Source organism: Apodemus sylvaticus, chromosome 23 (genome assembly GCF_947179515.1).
Source record: "Apodemus sylvaticus chromosome 23, mApoSyl1.1, whole genome shotgun sequence".
Classification (NCBI taxonomy): Eukaryota; Metazoa; Chordata; class Mammalia; order Rodentia; family Muridae; genus Apodemus; species Apodemus sylvaticus.
This window is the reverse complement of record NC_067494.1, coordinates 46,274,140-46,297,607: the sequence shown is the minus strand read 5'-3', so window position 1 is coordinate 46,297,607 and position 23,468 is coordinate 46,274,140. Positions and strand designations below refer to the sequence as shown.

Below are 23,468 nucleotides of genomic sequence, written 5' to 3'. Positions count from 1 at the left end.
GACTACGAGCGGGGCCTCTCAGGGCAGAGACAAGGTATGGACCAATCGGTATCTGCTGTCTTCCCAGGGGAGGCCCCCAGACATCATCCATTCCAGCAGCACACAGCAGATGAGGAAGTAGGAGGATGCACTGTCCAGGCCCAGGGTGCACATCTGCACATGGGAGTATCCACCCCACACCTACGTCATGTGTCCTGGAGGGAAGTCAGCTGCCTCCTACCCCAGCACTGTCTCTCCCCAACTCCTCCCAGCCACCGTCAATGCTACAAATCACATCCCTCAGCAAAAAGAGACTATGTGATATCCATGGGGAAATGCCGTGCTCTCTGCTGGATGGCGATGGCGAAGGTGCAGGAGAGAAGAGCCCCGTAGTGTATGGTGATCAGCCCCTCTGGGAACATAAAGGGCCCTGAGAAGTCATGGGGACGCACTGTCACTGGGAATGGTATGGGACATCCATGTGTGATTGTGTTCACATCCCCAAGTCTGGATGAACAAACCTATGGTACACACCTGAGAGAGCCTGGGGCTTACAACTGCCACGCTAGATTTCAGATACCAAACCCACCCACAGGACCCTGAGATCCACATGGCCCTGGACCCAGCTCTGCCACACCCCTACAAGTTACTGTAGGTGGAAGAACTCTTGTTCAAGGCCAGTGGCTCGCAGCCTTCCTAGTCCTGCAGCCCTTTAATTCAGTTCCTCATGTTGTGCTGACCCCCAACCATAAAATTATTTCATTGCTACTTCATTTTGCTGCTGTTATGAATTATACTGTAAATATCTGTGTTTTCCAATTGTCTTAAGTGACCCCTGTGAAAAGCTGTTCAGCCTCCAAAAGGGTTTGCAACCCACAGCTGACCGTGACCCCACATCTAGACGATGTCATACTGGGTCAAAGCCACCCTTGCTGTAGGGAATGAGCGTCCCAGGAGGCAGGTAGAAATGAAAAAGCATTTCTCTTTTTCATTGCCACAAAGTCTCTTATTCACTGGAATAAGGGATCTTTTTTTTTTTTTTTTTGGAAGCAAAAGGCATTAGAGTCTGACTGCTAAGTCCCTGTGTCTGAACTGACTCAGTGTTTAATTCCATTCACTCTTCTAGCCTGTTCCTGACACCCACAGCATCTATCCACACTTTGTCAAAAAAGTGTAGAATTGGCAGGCAGGCAGGCAGGAGGCAGGAGGGAGGAGGGAGGAGGCAGGAGGCAGGAGGCAGGAGGGAGGAGGGAGGAGGGAGGAGGGAACAGGAGGTATAGCCACGCATCTGAGTGGTGATGAGTGGCCCTAGGTGCTACGCAGACCATGGCAGCTAAGTATCCATTCCATCACAAGAGACGGGAGGCTAAGAGCCGGAAAGCCGGAGTCTTGTAGCCACAGGACCATCCCATTTCCCTGCCAGTCATTAGGCTGGAGTCAGTGGGTGTTGAGCACAGAGGAGGAGCCAGCACTCACTGTGCCTGCACCCTACTGTGGTGGTTGCATGTGGATGTGTGGGGTCAGGGATGCATGTATCCGCAGCCAGGTCACCGAGCCTCCACAGGGAGAACAGTGTCCCGGGTCACTGCTCGAGCCCTCCGAAGACTCTGGCCGGTAGACAGATGAAGCCCTCCATTCTGCCATGTCATAGTTGAGACAGAAGCCCCAAGGGAAAGATTTGCATAGTGGAAACTTAGTCATGAGATCATTCTGCAGGGAGAAGCCTGGAGGAGGAAGTGGGGTGCTCACATTCAGGCCTGGCAGGCCTTCCTCTGTGTTTCCCTCCACACACCCCCTTGTGATGTGACATGATATAACAGTGTCCCCCAAGTTCCCTGCAGTCCTCGTCTCCACACAGCAGCGTGGGAGAGAGGCTGGCGAGCCCTGTGCCATTAGGACACATCAGAAAGGTCCTCACAGAGGTGGATAGACTGGCGACACACCCTTCCTGGCCTCCAGAGCCATGAGTCAATGGGTTTCTTTTTTTTAGAACTTGTCCAATTTCTAGTCTTTGACATTTTAGTTATAGCACCACAGCATGGGCCAGGCCGGAGGCCACGATAATGGCTGCAGAGAGCGCTCCTGTCTAACCAGCATCCGAACAGAAAACCACATCTGCAGTGCACCAACTAACTAAGACGATGTCTATTTCTGCAGATGCTTGCATACAAAACGCTTACAATTTTTTGGAGACATGGACTCACTCTGCAGACAAGGCTGGCCTCAAAAAATACAGCAATCCTCAGCACATGTGCACTGAAAATTTCTATCCTTGTTGTATTTCAGATTTTAATGATGAAACCACTGACAACAAAGGCTACTGCTTACATTCATCTGTTTTGTTTTGTTTTTTACTTATTTTATTTATTTCAGTACACAGTTGCTGTCTTCAGGCACACAGAAGAAGGCATCAGATCTCATTACAGATGGTTGGGAGCCACCATATGGTTGCTGGGAATTGAACTCAGGACCTCTGGAAGAGCAGCCAGAGCTCTTAACCACTGAGCCATCTCTCGTTCATCTGTTTTAAAGCATGGTTTCTGATTTTTAAAAGGCATACAGAAACAGCTGTACTCTGTCGCTGCTAATAGGCTCCTACTAAGTGCCAAGAATTAGAGCTATGTGCCACAGCTCTCCGTAAGGTGACTAGAGAGGCAGACAGACAGGCCTCCTAAGAGAAGGGGCATGGTTGTGCAGGCAGAGGACTGAGTTCCCACGGCAGCGGAGACAGAGACAGCGCTCAGGCGAGGCATGCGATCTCTTTCCTGCTCCTCAGCTTATATAATTTAGAAATTTATCTGAATGCAGTGAGAAAGCCTGGAGTAACTCTGATGATTTCAGCAACTATAGCTGCTGTGCCGGATGCTCCCAGCAGTGGTGTGTGCTGACTGTGCCCCTGGTGTTCCCAGGAGCTGGTGCGCTGACTGCCTACATGTTCCCAGCAACCAGGTGTGCTGCGGTGTGCAAAGACCTGTCCCACTTTCACAACAAGTTCTACACACACACACACACACACACACTCACTCACTCACTCACTCACTCACTCATTCTCAGGATCACTGCAATGGAAGACACCACTGCCTGATGCTCTTAGCAACACCACATTTTCAGTCTGACAAGGGGACCTCACACAGCAGGATGCTCTGGGGCTGAGCCCAAGAAGCATGGCTACTTTCTGGGAACCCTCAGGCAACCACCTCCCTCAAAAGAGGGCGTTTAGAGCTCCACTCATGTAATGTCACTGTTCGGTTATAGAAAAGCAAGGGCATTTAAAAATGTCAGCTTTTTCCCTTCTCAGAATGTGGGACTCACAATTTGCCACACTCCAGGAAATTTTAAAGGAAAGGGGAGAGAGCATACACTCCTCCTCTGGTATTTCTCGCTAGAGGGGAGCTGTGGGGAGCTGGAAGAGGTGGGAGGTCTCCGCCCAGCCACAGGCTCTGGTAGATCCTCCACACCTCCACCCTAGAGTGGCCAGTCTTCACCACCCCACCCAGCACTGGAACGCAGGACCGGGCTTTGTCACTCTCCTAAGAGGAGATCACTTTTCTTTTGAAGGCAGAGGGTATTTTCCTCACCTCCCTCTTGTTCCAAGCCCGGGTACCCCAGGACTCATGCAATGCCGATGGGCTATAGCCCAACACAGCTGAGAAGACACTGCGTCAGAAAGACTCCACACACCATGCTCTGCACACGCTACAGAACTAAGCCATGTGTGTCCGGGACATGGGGTACCATGTAAAACCAGTCTCCGGGCTTAGGGCATTCAGGTTCTGGGGTACTCTGGCATGGGGACCCAATGCAGATGAGACTCAACTGCTGCCTGAAATTCCAGCCCGAGTTTCCCGACTCTGAGGTTCTGCATAATCAGGGAGCATGAGCAGAGACAGGCGCGCAGCTGGATTTCAGTGGACCTCTGCTGAGATCCAGGGCCAACATGGTTTTCTTTTCCATTGTGTCAGTCACCCAGGTAAGAAAGGTGGGACAGTAGGCCCAGTGATGGGCCAGTTGACCCATGCTGGGGTCAGGATTTCCAAGCATGGCCTGCACTGGGACCCATGGCAACCAGACAATAGAGCAGACCAGGGCCTTCCACGGAGAGGAAATACACCTGCCCAACAAGTATAAGGACACCATGCATTTGCCTGCAGAGCAGGGATTGGATGTGTGGAGCCGTCAGTCAGACCAGGGTGCCTTCCCCAGTGGGCTGCTCGTGCTGCTCTCGTGAAAAAAGAAAACCTGTAAGGATGAACGAGGCAGGATTTGTGAGCCCCTTGGCTGCTGTGCAGGGACCAGGAAAGCCTGAGGGAGTCTCCAGAGTGACCCGCTTCTTTCTAGACTCCCAGCCTGGTCTCCTCCCTGTCTGAGACAGAGCTGGATCTCAGGTGTGACACCCACAGGAGCAGACTCTTCCGCTGCCTCCTTTTCCCTTCCCCCGGAGGGTACTGGCCCGGCTGCAGTCTTTTGTCCCACCTGCCCAAATAAGATTAGAAACTGAAGAGTGGGCTGTGTAGCCTGGCATTAGCATCTCTATATCAACAATGCTTTTTTTGTTTTGTTTTGTTTTGTTTTGAAGGCAGGGTTTCTCAGCATAGCCCAGGCTATCCTGGAACTCACTCTGTAGACCAGCCTAGCCTTGAACTCAGAAATCCGCCTGCCTCTGCCTCCCACGTGCTGGGATTAAAGGCGTGGGCCACCACTGCCTGGCTTAGAAATGTTTTTTTTTTAAAGCGAAGTTAAAGTATAAAATGAATGAACAGCTTGGGAAAAACCTTTCCTCTTCCGTTATATTTTTAATTCAGGATCTCAAGTAGCCAATGCTGGTCTTGAACTCAGGATCTCATGTAGCCCAGGTTTACCTCAATAAGCCATTGTGAATGACTGACCTTCTGATCTTCCTGGCTCTGTCTCCAGAGTGCAGAGATTACAGCTGTGTTCCCCTCACGTCCAGTTGATACAGCACTGGGAACTGAACCCCGGGCTTGCCGAGTACAAGGTAAGTTCTCTCTATCAACTATTCCGTATCATCAGACCTCCTTCTTAGCTATATTTTTAATGGCCCCATTCCTGAACAAGACACGTCCAGGTTCAGGGCAGCTACCGTTCAGGTGGCTGCTGACCGGACACTCAGGCTTTCGACACACCTCTGTGGTGCTTGGGGAACGCCCAGTTTCCTTTTCCCCAGGAACTCGGTGCTTCTGCTTTGGGATGGAGCTGCAGCAGGCACAATAAAACAGGAGTGACCCAGAAGGAGCCATCAACCCCAGCCCACGGCAGAACTTCCGTCCTGGGAAAGAATGGCTCCACTCACACGAGCTTATACCAGAAGAGGCTTCTCCCTCAGGAGACAGCGCTTAGTGCAGGCAGGGAAGGGAAAGAGCCCTTGTCTGTGTTTTCAAATTCAGACTCTTGAAGAAAAAAAAATATCTCCCAGTCTCTCTCTACTTTTTATTAATGTTGAGCCGCTCTGCTGACAACGCTGACAGGCTCTGTTTTCAGGTTACAGTAATAGCTGTGGACATAGGAGAGACAGAGCTTTATTTTCCTCCTCCTTCTATAAACCTCAGGACCCTACTAAGCATCCACTTTGTAAACCTCATGATTATACTGGGAATATACACAAGTATAAACAGGCTCCTTGTGGCCTGACCATGTAGAAAGAAGGAAGGAAGGAAGCGTCCTGCCTCATAAACACAATCAAATGAATGGGGTCAGTGAGAGATCACTCCAAACCTCAGGACTCTTGCTCCTGCACTTGAGTCAGACTGGACTGAGCCCACCCTCCTCTAGCACAGTCATGTGAAGACTGGCAAGATTCGGCAAACATCCACATGCAACACAAAAATAGTTATTCTCAAGCGCCGGGAAAGTTCTGGTCACACCTTGGGGAGTGTTGGCTTCCTGGTCTACGCGGGGCCCTTCAGCTCTTAGGCTATCAGTGTGGGTCCGTCTAGCTGCTCCTCCAGCACAGACTGTGCGTGGACGGGGCACAGGAATGAGCCGGCATCTCCCATCTCCTGAAAGGGATCAGCGGCCATCGCTGTGGATATAAGAATGTGGAGAGGCCCAGCACGTGAGCCCTTCCTGCTTGTGGCTAATCTAACCCACAGCAAAACGATATAAAATACACTGGTTAGTTTATTTTACAAGTGAGGAAACCAAGGTATCAAGTATCAAAACTACTGTGTCATTGACCAGGTGAGGTGAGGAGACAGACTCCAAATCCCGGTCTTCCTAACTCTTGAGTGACAGCTATCTAGACTAATCGGGAGAAGGTCACTTAATTTTCAAAAATAGCTGTGGCAGATGCCCTTCCCAAGACTCCCTGGCTGAAATAGGGTAATTTGGCCCCTTCAGTAATGACCACAAACCAAGAGGACCCTGAGGAGCGTGAGAATGTGGGTGATCTGGCTCTTCACGGCTCACGAGTCTGACAAACACAGGCTCCACTGATGTGGGCAGGCTCGTGCCCGAACTCTGCCAGATTCAGCCAGTACGGCCTTTGCGTCCATCCGATGCCAGCCCACCGGGTTGATCCGTCTGTTGATCCGTCCGACTCACCTTTCCATACGACCCTTGTCCTAAAACCTTTAGCAGCTCGAACTGGGAGGGGTCTGCCTTCTCAAAGCCTTCCTTCACATGACTGCTAATGTCAATCTCCTTCACAATGCCTTCTTCCTGCAAGACAGCAGTAACGTGTGGTTAGGACACAGCCAGGACCCCTCCTCGCCTTCAAGCCATCTGTACCCCTAAATCTGAGAAAGTTGTTTGCTCTGGGAGGTTCCAGAATGGGGGTTGAGATGGTGTGCCGTAACTGGCAGGCAAGCTTTTATTGCTTTCTCTCTTCCATAGGTTTCTGTCACCTCTCACCAACACCACAGAGAAACCTGAATGTATTCTCCACGAACATCGTTTGGCAGTTAACAGTTGAAATAGTTGCGTTGGGGATCTCTGCAACTCCCCCGGGGGCCAGGACATGATCTGTGTCATGAATCGCACTACATGCAGGTTTCTGGCACAGGGCCTGAGAACAAGACTTTTTTTTTTAAGCATAAAAAAGTTTATTTGGGAGCATGGGAATGGGGGTGGGGGTTGAGAAGGGAGTAGAGGCAGCGAAAGGGGGAATAGAGAAGGAGGGGGGTAAGGCTGGTCAGGAACACATGGAGAGGGGAAGGAGGGGGAAGGAGAGAGAGAAATCAGAGCAGGGTGGGGGTCAGAGAGGGAGCCGGACTCTTAAAAATAACTCGATGTTTGGGAAAAGCAGCTGGTTTCAAGGCCAGACGCCAGCTCCACTTACACAGATATCATCTCGTGACTTTCGAGAAAGAAACCAGAGGCAAGGGTCACCTCTGCGTGCCTTGGATGACAATGAGCCCTAAGAAATCCTACTGAATGGGTCCAGGGTTCCAGAATGGTCTAGGGGAGCAGGAGGTAGGAAGGACAGTCACAGAAGCAGCTATACGAGCAAGCCCCAAGCAGGGCTGGTTAGACTTCTTTCTTTCTTGTTTATCTCCTTTACGGCTTTTCTCTTGTTGTGTTCACTGCAGCTAAGGTTCTGGGGACTTCACTGAATAATCACAGTCAGAGCAACATCGAGTCTCATCCCCAACCGTAGAGGAAGTGTTTAGGTTTTTCTCTGGTTAGAATGTTGGCTACCGGTTTGTTGTATAAACTACATGTACTGTCTCAGATACAGATTTAGTCTGTAGCGTGCATGCATGTGTGTGCGTGTGTGTGTGTGTGTGTGTGTGTGTGTGTGTGTGTGTGTATCCATATATATAAATACATGCACACAGGCGTGTAAAGCAGAAAGGACAGCGAAGCTACCTACACTCGTGGTACCTCAGCAATATGGCTCCCTGAACAGGACCGGAACAAGGAAGCAATGGGCAACACTGTAGAAGGGCAGAAATCTCACGGGCCCCACTCCCTGACTACAGCCCCCACCCCGACGACAGGTACCACCCCCTGACGACAGGCAGCTAAGAACCTCTGGGGGGCGGGAGTAGGGGTAGGGGTGGGGCGGGGGATTGGGGGGGGTGGGCAGAAGCTGGTTTACACCTGTTCCTTAACGGGTCATCTAATTCCAACTGGTCAGCCCTGAAATCACATACATGCAAAAGCTCTGGAATGACTCAGCGAGTGGCCATGCATTCGGGCACATAGACATAGACGTAATATTAACAGTTGCGAAGGGGACGTGAGTTTGAGAGGCAGTGAGGTAGTGTACAGGGGTGGGGTGAGGGCTAGGAGAGGGAGGGGGAATGATATAATTGTATTTTAATTTCATTATATTGAATAGAACAGAGACCAGAGGAGGATAAATAAACTGACACATGGAACAAAAAAGAGAAAGAGAGACTGAAGGGCGGTGACAGAAGGCCAGGTGGGAGAGACAATGGATGTGAAGGAGAGGAAAACCTAAAACGCGCTTTGCTCCCTGAACCTGTCTACCTTTTTGTCCCCTAAACATTTATTTTATTTACACGAGTACACCACCACTGCTCTCTTCAGACACACCAGAAGAGGGCGCCAGACCCCATTACAGATGTTTTGTGAGCCACCATGTGGTTGCTGGGAATTGAACTTACAACCTCTGGAAGAGCAGTCGGTGCTCTTAACCACTGAGCCATCTCTCCAGTCCTGAACCTGTCTTCCTTTGGGACTTCTGAGTCCAGTCAGCCCTCTGCTCCTCTGTCCATCTGGAAGCTAAGGCCTACTAGGGTGCTGCTGGGTAAACTGTAACTGTGTAACTGATGGTACCTAAGCAATTCATTCCCTCTCGTCTTTCCACATTTCTTCTCCAGAGAGGTAAAGCTAATCAAGAGGACAATTTGTCTCTCTATATAAGAAGACCAGATGCTACACCGCCACCTCCCCAGATGTGCCTACTCCCAAGGCTCACCATTATCCCACCCGGCTATACTAATGAGATCTCACGTTTAGCTAAAACTAAAACAGATACGATTAAATAACCTGCTGCAAGGAGAAAAGGGTGGGAACAGTGGTGTGACTACTTTGCAGGTGCAAAGGAAAAGGGTAGAAAAAGAAGCCCAGTGTTCTTGGCTCCACGGAAGCGTGACTACTTGGGACAGGGTCTCCAATAAGGTGCGCGGTGGGGGTCCCGGTGCACTACTGTGCACCAATCCAGGGGCCGAGATGTTTAGAGGAGAAGGAGAGCTGCGGTGGGCTTGGGATCAATCTTGGAAACTAACAAACAAGCCTTTAAAGGCGACGTGGCAGCGGGAGAGGCGGCTCAGCGGTCAAGGGTGCTCAGCCTCTAGAAGACCAGAGCTCATGTTAGGCGGCTCACAACCACCCACCCGTTCCAACTCCAGGAGTTCCTACACGTTCCTCTGTCCTCTGAGAACACTGCACACACACTGCATATGTATACTCATAAATAATAATAATAAATAATAATAATAATATAGTATAAAATCGAGGCTCAGAGTCAATCACAGACCTCTGAATCAAATGTGCTGCGTTTATCTCACTTTCCTGATAAGGACCTGAGAAATGATTTTTCCTTTCCAGCACAGCAGGGCAGACACTTCTGCATCTGTTTGCTGGGTGCACACCCTGCCTGTGAAATCCCCGCAGGAGGTCTCCTGGGCCGTGGTTCCTGAGTGACAGACAGGCTGAGAGAGGCCTCTGTCTCCTGTCTCTATCCTTTGGCTGTGTGCTCAGCTTCCTGCTAGAAGCTGACCTTCTTTGGGATCCTTGAGGAGAAGAAAGTGTCAGAATGGGCGTGGCGCTGCTGCCTGGCTGTAGACATACAGCAGTGACTGTCACAGCAGAACCCAGACCAAAGCAGCCACGGGCTTCAGAACTCAGCACGTGGTTTACCCGTTTCTGAAACTGAAGAAAACTTTCGGACAGAAACCTCACGGAAAAGAATCTACTAAATAACTTTCTCGGCCCCTCCCCCTTCGTTTCTCCTGCCCTCCTCCCTCTCTCCTCTGCCTTTTCTTTCTTCTCCTTTTGTTGTAGTCAACTCAGCTATTTCACATTTTTAAAAAGATTATGACATATTGAGCAAAAAGAAAATAAATGGATTTAGCTCTGAGCTTCCCAGTGCAGTCCCCCAGCCCCACCCCCACCCCCACCCCCACCCCCGACATGCCGCTATTGTCTCTCCGTGCTTGGTCTGTCAGAGCTGGGAACCTGGCAGGGAAGGAAGACTCAAGCAGAACAAAGGTATTTACTGAAGCCGGCACGAACCGCCAATTACAGGCTTCAAGTGACAGGCAGAAATGAAGGCTGTGAAGAGAAGGGACAAAGCGGAGCTGTAGCCCCACAGCCGCATCCCGGTGAGACTCTCAACACAGGTAACTCCTGAGAGCACATTTCCACTTCTCTAGGAATACCAAGCACAAAGCTCTACAGCGAGGCCGGCCAGTTGCAGCCCTCTGTGACATCCCACGGGTGGATTCCGCCCTGAGCTCTTTCATCCCTGCACCTGTTATCACGGTTTGGAAGAAGCAGGCTGGCCTAGCCAACTCTCCCAGAAGCCACTGGGATTCCCATCACCCACCTCAGGGACCATATGTTCCTCCACAGCACGAGACGTGTATTGCACCAACTGTATATTCTCCCACTGTCTACCCAGCAAAATGTCTACACAGCATCTACTCTCTAAGCACCTACAAGGGACACCTTGTGGGGTAGTTTAAGTGTTAGCCTCTGTAGGACACCCAGCTCAAGACAACATCCAGGGTTGGGGTGCACATGGTCTCACCACCCTTAACCCTCCCTATCTGCAGACTGAGAAGAGTTGAGAACTTTCTATTACCCTGAGACCACTGTTTACATTATACATACATTTTTGAGTTTGAGGAAACTCCTTTGGAACAACTCCAAAAAGTCATCATCAACTTGAGGTTTGGCAAAATAGTCCATCCCGTGCATCCAGATACACATGCCACGGAGAGATCGCACACCCTGTCCACCCCACGTGAGGCACTACTGATGGTCCACCTCTGGTCAAAACGTCGATTACTTATTCTAGATAAAGCAGACCGGATATCATCCAGGGAGTGTGCCTATCTGGATTATCGGGGGAGAAGTCTGCTGGCGTTTCCGGAACTCAAGGAAACCCTATTCTAACTGGTTTTGGAGGCATACAGCGACAGTGCAGGACCCCCCAAAACCCTGACCCGTGGACTGGGGTCTGAGCAGAGGCCTAATGTCATCAGCAGGGCTGATGCACAGGGCCCTACTAGCCCCGTGGACACCGACGGCTTCAGCGCCTTAGCGCAGGAACAGACATTGAAATAACTGCCTGTGTCCAGCTTCCATATTGGACTGGTTGTGTGCTGTGGGCCCACCTAGCTCCTTGGTCACTTTACTAGTGACTTTTTTTTTGTTTGCCCTCTTAACACAAAGCAAGAAAAGTGGTTAAAAGGAATGGCTTGGGGCTCAGCCATGAAGAACACCGATTGCTCTTCCGAAGGCCCTAAGTTCAAATCCCAGCAACCACATGGTGGCTCACAATCAACCGTAGCGAGAGCTGACGCCCTCTTCTTCAGTGTCTGAAGACAGCTACAGTGTACTTACATATAATAAATAAATCTCTATTTATTTATTATATGTAAGTAAAAAAAAAAAAAAAAAAAGGAATGGTCAGCTTTAGTCCAGGAGCAGTTGTTGGGACAGAAGCAGGAAGGAGTCTCAGAGCTACTCCAGCTACCAGAGTGCTCCCAGTCAGAATGAGAACTCCTCCTCTCTGCTTTGTCCCAGGCTTGGAGTGGCAGCTCTCCATCTGCTATTGGCTATCACTGTCATCCTGTCACCAGACCTCTGGCTTACCCACAGTAGCACCTGAGCCAAGCCCCGCGCACACGGCTGTAAACGAATGTTGGCAGAAAGCCAAGGCACTTAAAAGTGAGAACGGAGCCTGCTAGCAGCTGCTTCTGGAAGCTTCTGAATTGCCCTTCTGTCTCGGAATGACAGCCTGGAGACAGCAGTGCAAATCCTCCTGGCTGAGATCTGTGTAGGCATTCTGGGACCTCACCCAGAACTCAGCAAAGTCCTCTCCCGGCTAGCTGGACTCTGTACCCCAGAACGTCTCCTCGGAAGCCTGTCCTAACCGGAGGCTGGTTGAGGGCGGGGTTAGACTGATGGACCACTCCTATGTTCAATCTTCAGCCACTTCGTCTCAGTGGGACATGTTTTTCTTGCTGTGTTTCAAACTCTTAGAATCATGGCTACGCAGAAAATTGCCGCCATGTTCTTTGTAGCAGGTTTTCACTAGATTTGAGTGCATTCCAACCTCACGTCAAACCTTGTGACTGGCATGCCGTGGGCCCCTGGCCGGCTTCCAAGAGTGGAGTGTGACAGTGGGCCTGCCCACACCCCACAGGCTGGGTGTGAGGGATGCTGTAACCCTGGAGCTGCTGGCTGTGGGAAACCACACGGCTCTGTCACCTTTCCACGCTCTCTGACTGGATACGCATCCTGACTGGGGCAGGCTGCAGGTACACTTGACGGCTAGAACGGCCAACACGGCCTAAGGGTGTTTACTCTCTCCCAGATGCACAGTGTGTTTTACATGAAGAAAGGTATCCCCCTCTTCTGGTCCTGGATACTCCCACAGCCAAGTAGAAAAGTCCTGTCCCTAAAAGAGAACAGAACATGGCTGTGTACTGACGGTGTCCCTCCTTCTCACCCAGATTTGCCCTTTCGGCCACTGTGATGAACTGCATAGAAATGGGCCCCGGGGGTTCATATATTTGGATGCTTGGTTATTAGAGAGTGGTTCTGCTTGGCACAGATTAGGAGACGGGGCCTCACCGGAGGAAGTGTGTCACCAAGAAGTGTGTCACGAGCAGTGGGCTATGGGATCTCAAACGCTCAAGCTAGGCCCAGTGCCTCTCTCTCCTTCCTGCTGAGTTAGAGCTCTTAGCTCAGTCAGCACCATGTCTGCCTGACTGCCTCCATGCTGATGATAGACTAAACCTCGGGATGTAAGCCACAATCAAACGTTCCCTCTGTAAGAGTCGCTGTGGTGAGGCAGATGCTCGCAGCCAACCATCGGACTGAGCGCGGAGTCCCCAGTGGAGGAGTTAGAGAAAGGACTGAAGGAGCTGACAGGGTTTGCAACCCCATAGGAAGAACAACAGTATCAACCAACCAGACCTCCCCAGAGCTCCCAGGGACCAAGCCAAGGAGTACACATGGCTCCGGCTGCATATGTAGCAGAGGATGGCCTTGTCAGGCATCAATGGGAGGAGAGGTCCTAGGTCCTATGAAGGCCCAATAGATGCCCCAGTGTAGGGGAATCAAGGGCACGGAGGTGGGAGTGGGGTGGGTAGAGGAATACCCTCATAGAAGCAGGGGGAGGGAGGATGGGATAGGGGGTTCCCAGGAAGTTGGGGGAGATACCAGGAAAGGGGATAACATCTGAAATATAAATAAAGAAAATATCAAAAAAAAAAAGTTGCTGTGGTTAAGGTGTCTCTTCAGCAGCAGGACAGTGACTGAGACCTCCAGCGACACTGCAGCAGAGCCGCTTACGTCTTGCTTATACGCGGGAGTCTCCTTTAAGAAGATCATGGGAACCGGTGAAAGTGCCTGAAGACAAAGAAGGACCCCGGTGAGCGTGACGGGCTGTCCTCAGGATGCGACAGTTACCAAGAAGCAACCCTTTTCAGAGTGAAACCGCAATGACAGCTATGAGATCGGGGCTGCCACTCATGGGTAGACATCTTGGGGAACGAAGAGAACCCCTGTGTCTTTCTCTCCATACCCAGGAACTTAATGCTCCTCATCTGGAGCTGGTCTGTCAGGATGTGGCAGGCACCTTACGAGATGTTCTCTCTCCTTCCGAGCTCAGTCAACAGCGTCAACGAGACACCTCTACTGTAGGCGACCCCATCCTGGCTCCTACCTGACTGGGCAGCCTCTCCACCTCCATGCGGAAGCATCAGGAGCCCTGCCCTCCATCTCTGCGTTCCCCTGCCGAAGACCTCTGGCTGCGGCTGCTGCTGCTGCTGCTGCTGCTGCAGCTGCCATTGCACACTTTCACTCTTCTTGGCCTGTACAGTCGTCAACCTCTCCCTAGAAAGCCCTCCTGCAGGCAGCGAACACAGCTCGTGCATGCCGGTCCCTCCCAGGAAACGCTACTCACAACCATCACCTTTTCCCTTGAGTCAAAATGGCCTCTCCACAGACAGCTCCTTGGCATGGAAAGAAGCAAGACAGCCTGAAAGGGGTCTAAGGGCCAAAGACTGCCAGGTTTTATCCCGGAGACTCTGGAGATGGAAGGAAGGGGAGACTCGGTACCAGCCAAGGAGCCGAGTAAAATAGCATAAACCTTCCCCCACAATCAGAAAACAAAAGAACCAAGGGAAGATAGGGAGCTACCACGTTCTCATCGATTAGAACAAGTGTACAAATCCTGCCTGGATTGATTGAGTGGCCTTATTCTGGGAGGCTGTCTCCAGTGCTCTGATGAGTTCTACTTCGAACCCAACGGAAAACACTGAACCCTGAAGCCCCCTTCACGCATCTGGGCAGAGCTGAGCCTGGGACCACGCCTCTCACAGAGGCAGGCCTAGAGGATGTGGGTACCTAACACATCAGATGTTCCTATCATATCCGAGAATTCCCTGGAGGGAAAACGCCATCGCACAAGCCCCCAGGGAATGGCGAGTACGGCCTGGATATCTCACCAAACACATGTGTGGGGAACAGAAAGACCAGAACACACTTGAGAACAGAAGGACCAGCTCCCTGGCCTTGAGGCTGCCCCGTTCTTCCACAGTCTTCACTACTGTCAATGGCCACTGTCCTGAAGCCTCACTCCTCCTCCTTAGGCAGACACCTCAGCCGGGCATGCCTTGTCGACACTCATCCACAGCACTGGCAGGCGTGCCCAGCAATTTATATTCCATGGCTAAAGACGGCCAATGCAGCCATCATTCAACTGGAGGAGAGCGTTCCAATGACCCACCCACAAGGAAAACAACCCCGTGATTTCAATGACGACAGAATAGGTGGGAATCGTCTCCTCCGAGCTGGTGAGTCGTTACTCACGGACACGAACAAACCTACACCCCAAAACATCTGAGAGAACTGGGAAACAACTGGACACCAACAGGAGGCTTCACAACCTGCAAGTGCATTTCCAACTTTACAGACCTTCTCTCCGGCCTCAGAAAATGAACGCCCAAGCTTCCCTTTGATATCTGCCCATTTGGAAACTCTGAATCCTTGGTTCGCTCTCTCCCGCTGCTGTGTCACCCCCCCACACACCTGGGTCTACACACACACACACACACACACCACCTTCCTCCTCCCTCCCTCCTTCTCTCCCTCCATCCCTCCATCCCTCCCAGGAAAAAGAGCAGATCTGCACACCTTGCTCCCTCATGAAGCAGGTGAGCCTTTTGGTTTTTTGTCTTGACAATGTCTCCCGTAGACCTGAGTAGGTCCCTTGTTATCTTCACTCCCCCCACAGCCTTTCTGAAGCCACCAGCCTGCCCTGGCCGAGAAACTGACCCTTAGTGTTCCTGGCTTCCTGCTGGTGCAAAAGAAGCATCTGACTTCAATCGGCCAATGTGCGTGCAGGAAGGGGCAGCCCACAGGAGCTGACTGGGCCATAGCACGTGCCCCATGCTCTGTCCTGGCACCAGGCAAGGTGCCCACACTCCTAATGCCACTTTGCCTTCAGGGCACTCTGAGAGCAGACTCCGCCTCCTCCTCCTTAGAAGGGCAGATAGGAACTGAGGACCACAGAGGCTTCACATGGCCAAGCAGTTGATTTGCTTACGAGGTACTCATGGTAAGAAGGGTTGAGAGGCTGATAAGTAGGCAGTGCACAGGACGTGTAAGCAGTGACCACACACACACACACACCCGTGTGTGCACATTTGTAACCGGCAATGAAGCCAGCAAATCACTTCTCAGCTAAGGTGAAGGCAAGAAGCTGCAGTCCCCACCCGCCCTCAGGGTGATCCGTAGCACCACCAGCGCTGTCGAGAGAACCCAAGATGCCAGCGAGACTACTTACCAGCCTCAGCTGAATCACTCCTGCGTGCTTGACCTTGGGATGTCATAGGCTATCCCCAAAGATAACACGTTCTCTGCTTCCAGCTCACTCCAGTGGAAACATACAACTATGCCTGATATCACAGCATCTGGCATCCACAAAGGGCGCTCACCCCAGCGCATCTCACCACAGTGCATTCAGGCTGGATGACCCCAGGGAAATTCCCATGACCTATGGAAAAGGGACTCACACCCGAACCAGCTCTGGGATTTCTTTGTGAATTAGACCTCAGCGTTGAGCCTGTTAGAAGCAAGGACAAACTAAGATGGGCACCTAGAATGTGCCTGGGGAACCAAAGCAAAGGCATGGGGAGGGGGGCTGGTGGGAGCAACCAGACACGGGCTGGTGTGCTGAGGCTGGGTCTCAGAGCTCAGGTAAAGTGAACAGGATCTTCTCCCCACCACACTGTTAGAACCCCAGCTTGATTCCACAGCCCCCCCACTCTGGTAGAACAATGGGCTCAGTTTCACTGCCTCTCGAAAGACCCTTCTGGCAAACCTCTGACATTAAAGAAAAGGGAAAAACGATTTTCCTACACAAATCTGCCTCTTATGGCTCCCCTACAAAACCGGTTTAAACAATGGTCGCACAAAGGGAAAGCCGGCTCTTCTGATGCTAAAATTAATCCATGATAACAGTTAGCCTTAGAGATCATGAAGGATTAATGCTGCCCAGGCTGGGCCCATGGGTGTCCTATGAGACTAAGTGGAGCTAGAAGTGTACCCACTCAGCCTCCCACCCAGGATGGCACCTCACCCCCAGCACCTTCTGTGCCCCACCCCCACCCCGGGTCATTGAATTCACAACTAGCGCCAAATCCTTGGACCAACTGAAGGGAGGTGCATAGTTTAAAATGGAAGAGTCACAAGAAGAGGAGATTGCTTCTGGGGTACGCTTCTGTCATTTCCCTGGCTTTCTCTGGGAGCAGATATTCTCTCTGGGCTCAGCCATCCCTAGGGAACCAAAGGCCTGAACTATGACTACACAGCAATCCCCTCAAGCTGCCTGTCAATTTTCTCTCCTGAGAGGATGCACCCTGGGAAGGACATTCCCAGGACCAAACGCTTCCCATTTGCAACCAAGTCTACACAAGTGAGATCTCACAGGTTCTAGCCCAGGCTAGTTTGCTCTCTTGCCAGCCTCCGATCACCCGGCCTCTGGGGGTGGGTGCTTAGCACAGAGCTGGGCAGGAGATCATCATGGCTGAGCTGCTAGGAGGCATCTAGGGAGAACCTTAAAGCCCAAGGGCTTGGAGTTGGGTGCAGCACCCAGGATCCACATGCATCTGTGAACATCGCGGACTGGTCCAGGAGATGCCAAACTTGTGGGCTGCTGTGGCCATCGATGCCAGCGGGGACATTGCCAGGAGGACACTCTAACAAGACAGTGTTCTCCTGTGTGGGTGTAAAACTGGCAGGCAGTTCCAGGAATCCTCAAGAGAGACACACATGGAACCCAGCATAGGAGTAGGGTAGGAAAGGGTATGACTTAGAGCCAGATTGGCATAGGTTAGCCCAGAGCCGACCTCTGTCTAGGTCTGGTGCACCTGATCAGCACTTTCAGCTGGACTCCAGGAATCCAGCATCCAGGCTTTATCACTAGCCTGCTGGAACAAGGCGAGGTCAGTTCTTTCTTTGATTGGACTATTCTGGTGGGGTGGGGTGGGGGGATTACATCAGCACCAAGTTGACCCTGCAACACAGCACTGCTCAAAGGGCCAGTTGCAGCATAGGCTCCCCATGCCAGGTTCAGTCCACGGAACCCCCACCTCCATTTTCAATTCTACGGCTGCTGACCAAGGACCAACTGTAACTGGGGCTAGCTATCATCACCTTTACAATGTCACTGGTGGCCCCAAAGGCCACCCTCTGCCCTAGACATGCCAGTGACTAAGCCAGTGAATACAGGCCAGCAGCACAATTAATTAACTCACGGTATTTATGGTACTTATGTGAAGGTGATTACAAACCAGGCCAGGACTGCTGCTACACACAAAGGCTAGAATAGCTTTCTCCTTCATCAGTGTGGACTTCCTGCCCTCACACGGGTCCAGTACATCGCATGTTCCCACCCGTTATCTGTAATTGATCCATGCCTTTAGAGAAAGAGGTCTGTCCACATCCCATGCTGCAGCCCTTGGCAGAGCTGCACCCCCCTTGGAAGTGGAACTGGATGCTGCACTAGCCACACCCTGCATACACCCCAGCTGTTGAATGTCCACACTGTAGCCACTCACTGGATGCACTGCAACTGGCCTTGACAGCTGGGCACTGCACATACTTGAGCTGCCTACTACGAATACTGCAGCCGGCTACTGTACATACAAAAGTCATTCATGGCACACACTGCAGCTGCACATACAAATACACGTATAAGCACACATATAAGTGCATATACTGGAGCTATAGATACAAATGCACATACTGCAGCTGCACATACAAATGCACACATTGCAGCTACACATGCAAATGCATATACTGGAGCTATAGATACAAATGCACACACTGTAACTGCACATACAAATGCACACACTGCAGCTGCACATACAAATGCATATACTGGAGCTATAAATACAAATGCACACACTGCAGCTGCATATACAAATGCATATACTGCAGCTGCACATACAAATGCACACACTGCAGCTGCACATGCAAATGCATACACTGGAGCTATAGATACAAATGCCCACACTGTAACTGCACATATAAATGTACACACTGCAGCTGCACATACAAATGCATATACTGGAGCTATAGATACAAATGCACACACTGCAGCTGCACATACAAATGCATATACTGGAGCTATAAATACAAATGCACACACTGCAGCTGCACATGCAAATGCACACACTGAAGCTGCACATACAAATGCATATACTGGTGCTATAGATACAAATGCACACACTGCAGCTGCACATACAAATACACACACTGGAGCTGCACACACAAATGCACACACTGCAGCTGCACATGCAAATGCACACACTGCAGCTGCACATGCAAATGTACACACTGCAGCTGACTAATGCTTATCTCTCACCTTGCTCTAGTTCAGTGGGTCCAAGAACCCCAGAACCCAATCAAAACTACATTCCACCGGCATCAGGACACTGAGAGAGCAATCTCACCATTTCACCTCATGTGTATGCTGAGGTAAATCAGAACCACATTAGAGGCACTGCATGTCTCCTAATGTTTACCTACTTGCCACCTGCAAATCAGTGCAGTGATCTGTGGGCTCACCCAATGAGGCAAATACGATGTTCTAGAAAGAATGAATGATTCAAGGTTGCACTCCAGCACATCTTTGTGTACCTGTAGCATGCTCAAGATTATTCTACATCCTGATGTGGATGCCCGATGCCCATCCCCCACGCTGGTCTCACCTTGATGCCCATCCCCCACGCTGGTCCCCTTCTTCATACTCATCCACCACAGGGTCCAGACATGACTGACAAAGAGGTGACAGGCTTGGTCACTTCTCAGGGCTCAAACCCCAGGAGCTGAGGCTGCCTCTGAGTTTTCCTCCGGCATGACGATTCTTGGAAGAAGACACTGTTGGTCTCCAGATCCAACGGACACATCTGTCACTTCACTGGCTTCTTGCCTGTGCTCTTTACATTTGAACACGATGCATCTCCTTCTATAGGAGAACCTTCTGGGCATGCAGACTGGCCCTGGCGCTTGCTGAGTGCATTGTGCTTGACTCCTGGTTCCCTTTCTCAGCCCTCCCCAGGGTCTACCTCTCTGGGCACAGTGACTTCTCTTGTGCACAATGGCTGCGTTCTTCTCTGCATTGGCTGGAGGCCTGCCCAGAGTGGGTCCACTGTTCGTGGCTGCTGTAGGATGGGCTAGTGTCCTGTCCTGAGATGTGTCATACGCTTCTACAAAAACAACAGTAGCGGCTGTTGTTCCCACAACAGTAGCTCTCTGCTGCTCTCCCAAACAGCACCCTCACACAGCCCACACAGCTCTGGGCACAAGACCTGAAACATATTCTACTCTGGCACCCCAGGAACAAGTGCCCTGCAGTTTAACTCTGCTGCCCAGGGAACAGGGTTTAAGGAAGCCAGTTTTTGAATGAGAGGATCTTGAGCTCAGAATCCAAATACTAATCACTACTTGAAGGAAGTTCACAAAATCGCATGCATAAATAAACTTGGGGAAAATGTTCCGCCACATGGGCTAACGCAGAGAGTGCATCCACTGAGCTACCAAGGCTGTGTGCGATGTCCCCTGTGCGGGTCACTAACAGCGGGTCCTTATCTTAGTCAGGGTTTCTATTCCTGCACAAACATCATGACCAAGAAGCAAGTTGGAGAGGAAAGGGTTTATTGAGCTTACACTTCCACATAGCTGTTCATCACTAAAGGAAGTCAGGACTGGAACTCAAGCAGGTCAGGAAGCAGGAGCTGATGCAGAGGCCATGGAGGGATGTTTCTTACTGGCTTGCTTCCCCTGGCTTGCTCAGCCTGCTCTCTTATAGAACCCATGACTACCAGCCCAGGGATGGTACCACCCACAAGGGGCCCTCCCCCCTTGATCACTAATTGAGAAAATGCCCCACAGCTGGATCTCATGGAGGCACTTCCCCAACTGAAGCTCCTTTCTCTGTGATAACTCCAGCCTGTGTCAAGTTGACACACAAACCCAGCCAGTGCAGTGCTAGCCTGCTTGCCCTATGGGAATACGCAGCTTCCAGCGTTCCTAAGGGCAGGCAGGTCTCAGGGGCACTGGGTGTCCTCTTTAATAGCTCCTCTACCACACTCCACAGAGCTACTATGACCCCTGTCACTGCTTCACAAGGGTAGCAACAGTGCCCGTATCTCTCTGTGTGTGTCATCTCCCCAGAATTCAGACTCTGAAGCCCCAAAGTATAGGACTTACAGAGATGGTCAAATTAACACTTTTCTTTAACAAACTCTTCAAAAAGCAAGCAAATAGGGGAAAGGCAGCAAGACCACAAAAGCAGTTTGTCTGTGGTGCCTGTACCCGTAGCGTAGGCCAAAATACATTCTATATAATAACGGAGGGTTTGATGTAAAATACTGTGCACAAACAAATCTTACTCTGATATCAAACAGCAAGGTGGTTTAGAACAATGGGGAAAATGAAATATCTCAAGGGATCAATATTAAATATGCCCTCCTAAATATGTAACAACAAATGTTCAAATACTGAAAACACTGCCTGGAGACAGAGGATGAGTGGCAGGTGGTGGGTACAAGCGTGGGGAAAGACACGAGGAAGGCGTCTGGGGCAACACACGCTTCATCCGGTTTAAACCTAAAGTCTTAAGTTCTTCCTTAGCAAATAAAAAATGGCAAAATGCCTCTAAACGGCACGTGGAATACCAGAGACTGGCACAGCAATCTGAGGGAAATGCAGACCGATATGAGGGGAGCTGCGGTCTGTTCCCGTGTACGCCGGGCATGTGGAACAGGGCAGTGTGTACACTCGAAACAACTGCAGACGGACAAGGGGCCAGGCCACAGCCAGCCAAGAGGCAGGCAGAACTCAGCGCATGATAAAGGCGCCAGAGCACAGAGAGAATGGGGACCAGTCAGATCTGACCATTGGGGCTGCCTTGTCATTTGTGGATGGGAAAGCAAACCCAAACCCATCGCTGGTGATCTCGGACTCCAGACATCTTCTCGACGGTCTGATAAATGCTCGCACCCGAGGTGGAAGGTTGGGAAACCCAACCAAACACCCCTGCTTCCAGCTCAGGAGAGGAGTCACCACAAGGGAAGCGGGATGTGTGCAGAGCCACCCCGTCAACGCTCACAGACAAAAGGCAACACTGACCGTAGACTTGAAAGAGGTGGTGTGGTGGTAACAGTTCTGGGGAGTCAGAGGATGAGGCGGGGGAATGGCTGAAAGTTCAAGCCCAGCCTGGGCTACCTGGCAAGTTTCAGGTCAGTTTAGTTTCAGGGTTAGTGAGAAACTGACTCAAACAGAACAATGGAGGGGGAAGAGAGTGTGAGTGTGTGTGTGTGTGTGTGTGTGTATGTGTGTTACAAAATGTGGTCAGTGGAATGAACACCATGTAATGAAAGTATGTAGCCAAGATTTAGGTTTTTAAAGTAGCTTATCCAGTAATCAAATAAAGTAAAATAAAATAGACGAAAAATGTTTCTGTCTACTTAAAAAAAATGTTGGGGGGGATCCCCAGTATACACAAATTTCAGCACAGCGATTGTCTGACATAAAAGATAGGTGTGTGCCCAACTGGAGAAAGTAGCAAGAGCCTCAGTGTCGAACATCTGATTGTTCTTTCAGTTTTCAAAGCAGCAGAGTTAAGGGCACGTAGCTGCGTAAGAACCCATTCTGGGGTTCTTCAGGCTGAAGACCTTGGGGAAATCCTAGATACTCTACTCTGTATTGCATTAATAAGTTAAACACACACAGCACACCACTACATGAAAGAAAATTCATTTATGATAACAATGACATTAGATCACGCTCATGATATTGTTTCTTTTGAAGGACATAGAATTCTATGTTCAGATTCTTATTAATTTTATGAGAAAATCCCTGTGCAGGTACAAACTGAAAAATGGACCGCCCCAAGGTACGAAAGAAACACAGGTTCTGGATGGTGGGGTCTCCAGGGGTCTAATCTTTGTGGTCTCCTGATTCATCTCTGATGCAATGTCTCCCTCACATTCATTGCTGTGACCAACATAGCCTCTACTTGTGCCAGGAACTAAGAGTGCTTTGCTTTAGAGATGCCCCCCCCTCAGGGTCTCTGTGCTAACACACTGCTGTTCTGCGAAGCACTGCCTGGGGGGAGGGGGGCTCAGCTCCCCTCAATACAGTGCTGGGTTTGGAGGCTGGACGACTCCTCACCTCAACCATGACGCCAGAGCTCAGGAGATGGTTCAGTGGGTAGGGAAGCTGGCTCTACCTACGGGCATGGTGGCCCAAGATTGAGTCCCTGTGACTACATAAAATTCCAGGCATGCCTGCACAGGCCTGTTCCTCCAGCAGTGGGGGAGGGGATACACAGACCCTGAGCCAACCTATCCAAGCTTCCAGCTCAGTGAGAGACCCTGTGTTAAGGCGGTAAGTGAGAACAATGGAGAACAGACAACAGCCTACTCTGTAAGCACACAGGCATGTACACACACAAACACACACACACACACACACCATGAAGACAACAGAAAGAATCTTTGGATGACTTCAAAGATTCATATTTTTTTTCCTTCCTGTCTTTACACTGAAAAGCGGATGCTAGGTAGTCTGCCCAGTACTACAGAGCTCTCCATGCCGCGTTCTGAGGTCCTCTGTGTGGGGTCCAAATTTACCAAAACGACAAATACTCCAAAATAGCAACTTTGTTCTGTTACCATGGAAAAAGCTGGGCTTCATAAGGGAGACACCAGCTCAAGACCACAGCAGTGAGCTATGATCAGCAGTGGGTC

General features: G+C 50.7%; 1 protein-coding gene across 2 annotated transcripts in view; it reads right to left on the bottom strand.

The window, feature by feature from the left end:
• Positions 1–23,468, bottom strand: part of Rps6ka2 (ribosomal protein S6 kinase A2) — a 233,631-nt gene that overhangs the window by 75,378 nt on the left and 134,785 nt on the right. For both annotated transcript variants that reach the window (XM_052169909.1, XM_052169908.1), the window contains exon 2: positions 6,541–6,657. Coding sequence is in view for 1 of the 2 variants with exons in the window: in XM_052169908.1 (XP_052025868.1) it covers positions 6,541–6,657 (117 nt within the window). In the remaining variant the exon portion in view is untranslated. The remainder of the gene's footprint in view (positions 1–6,540; positions 6,658–23,468) is intronic.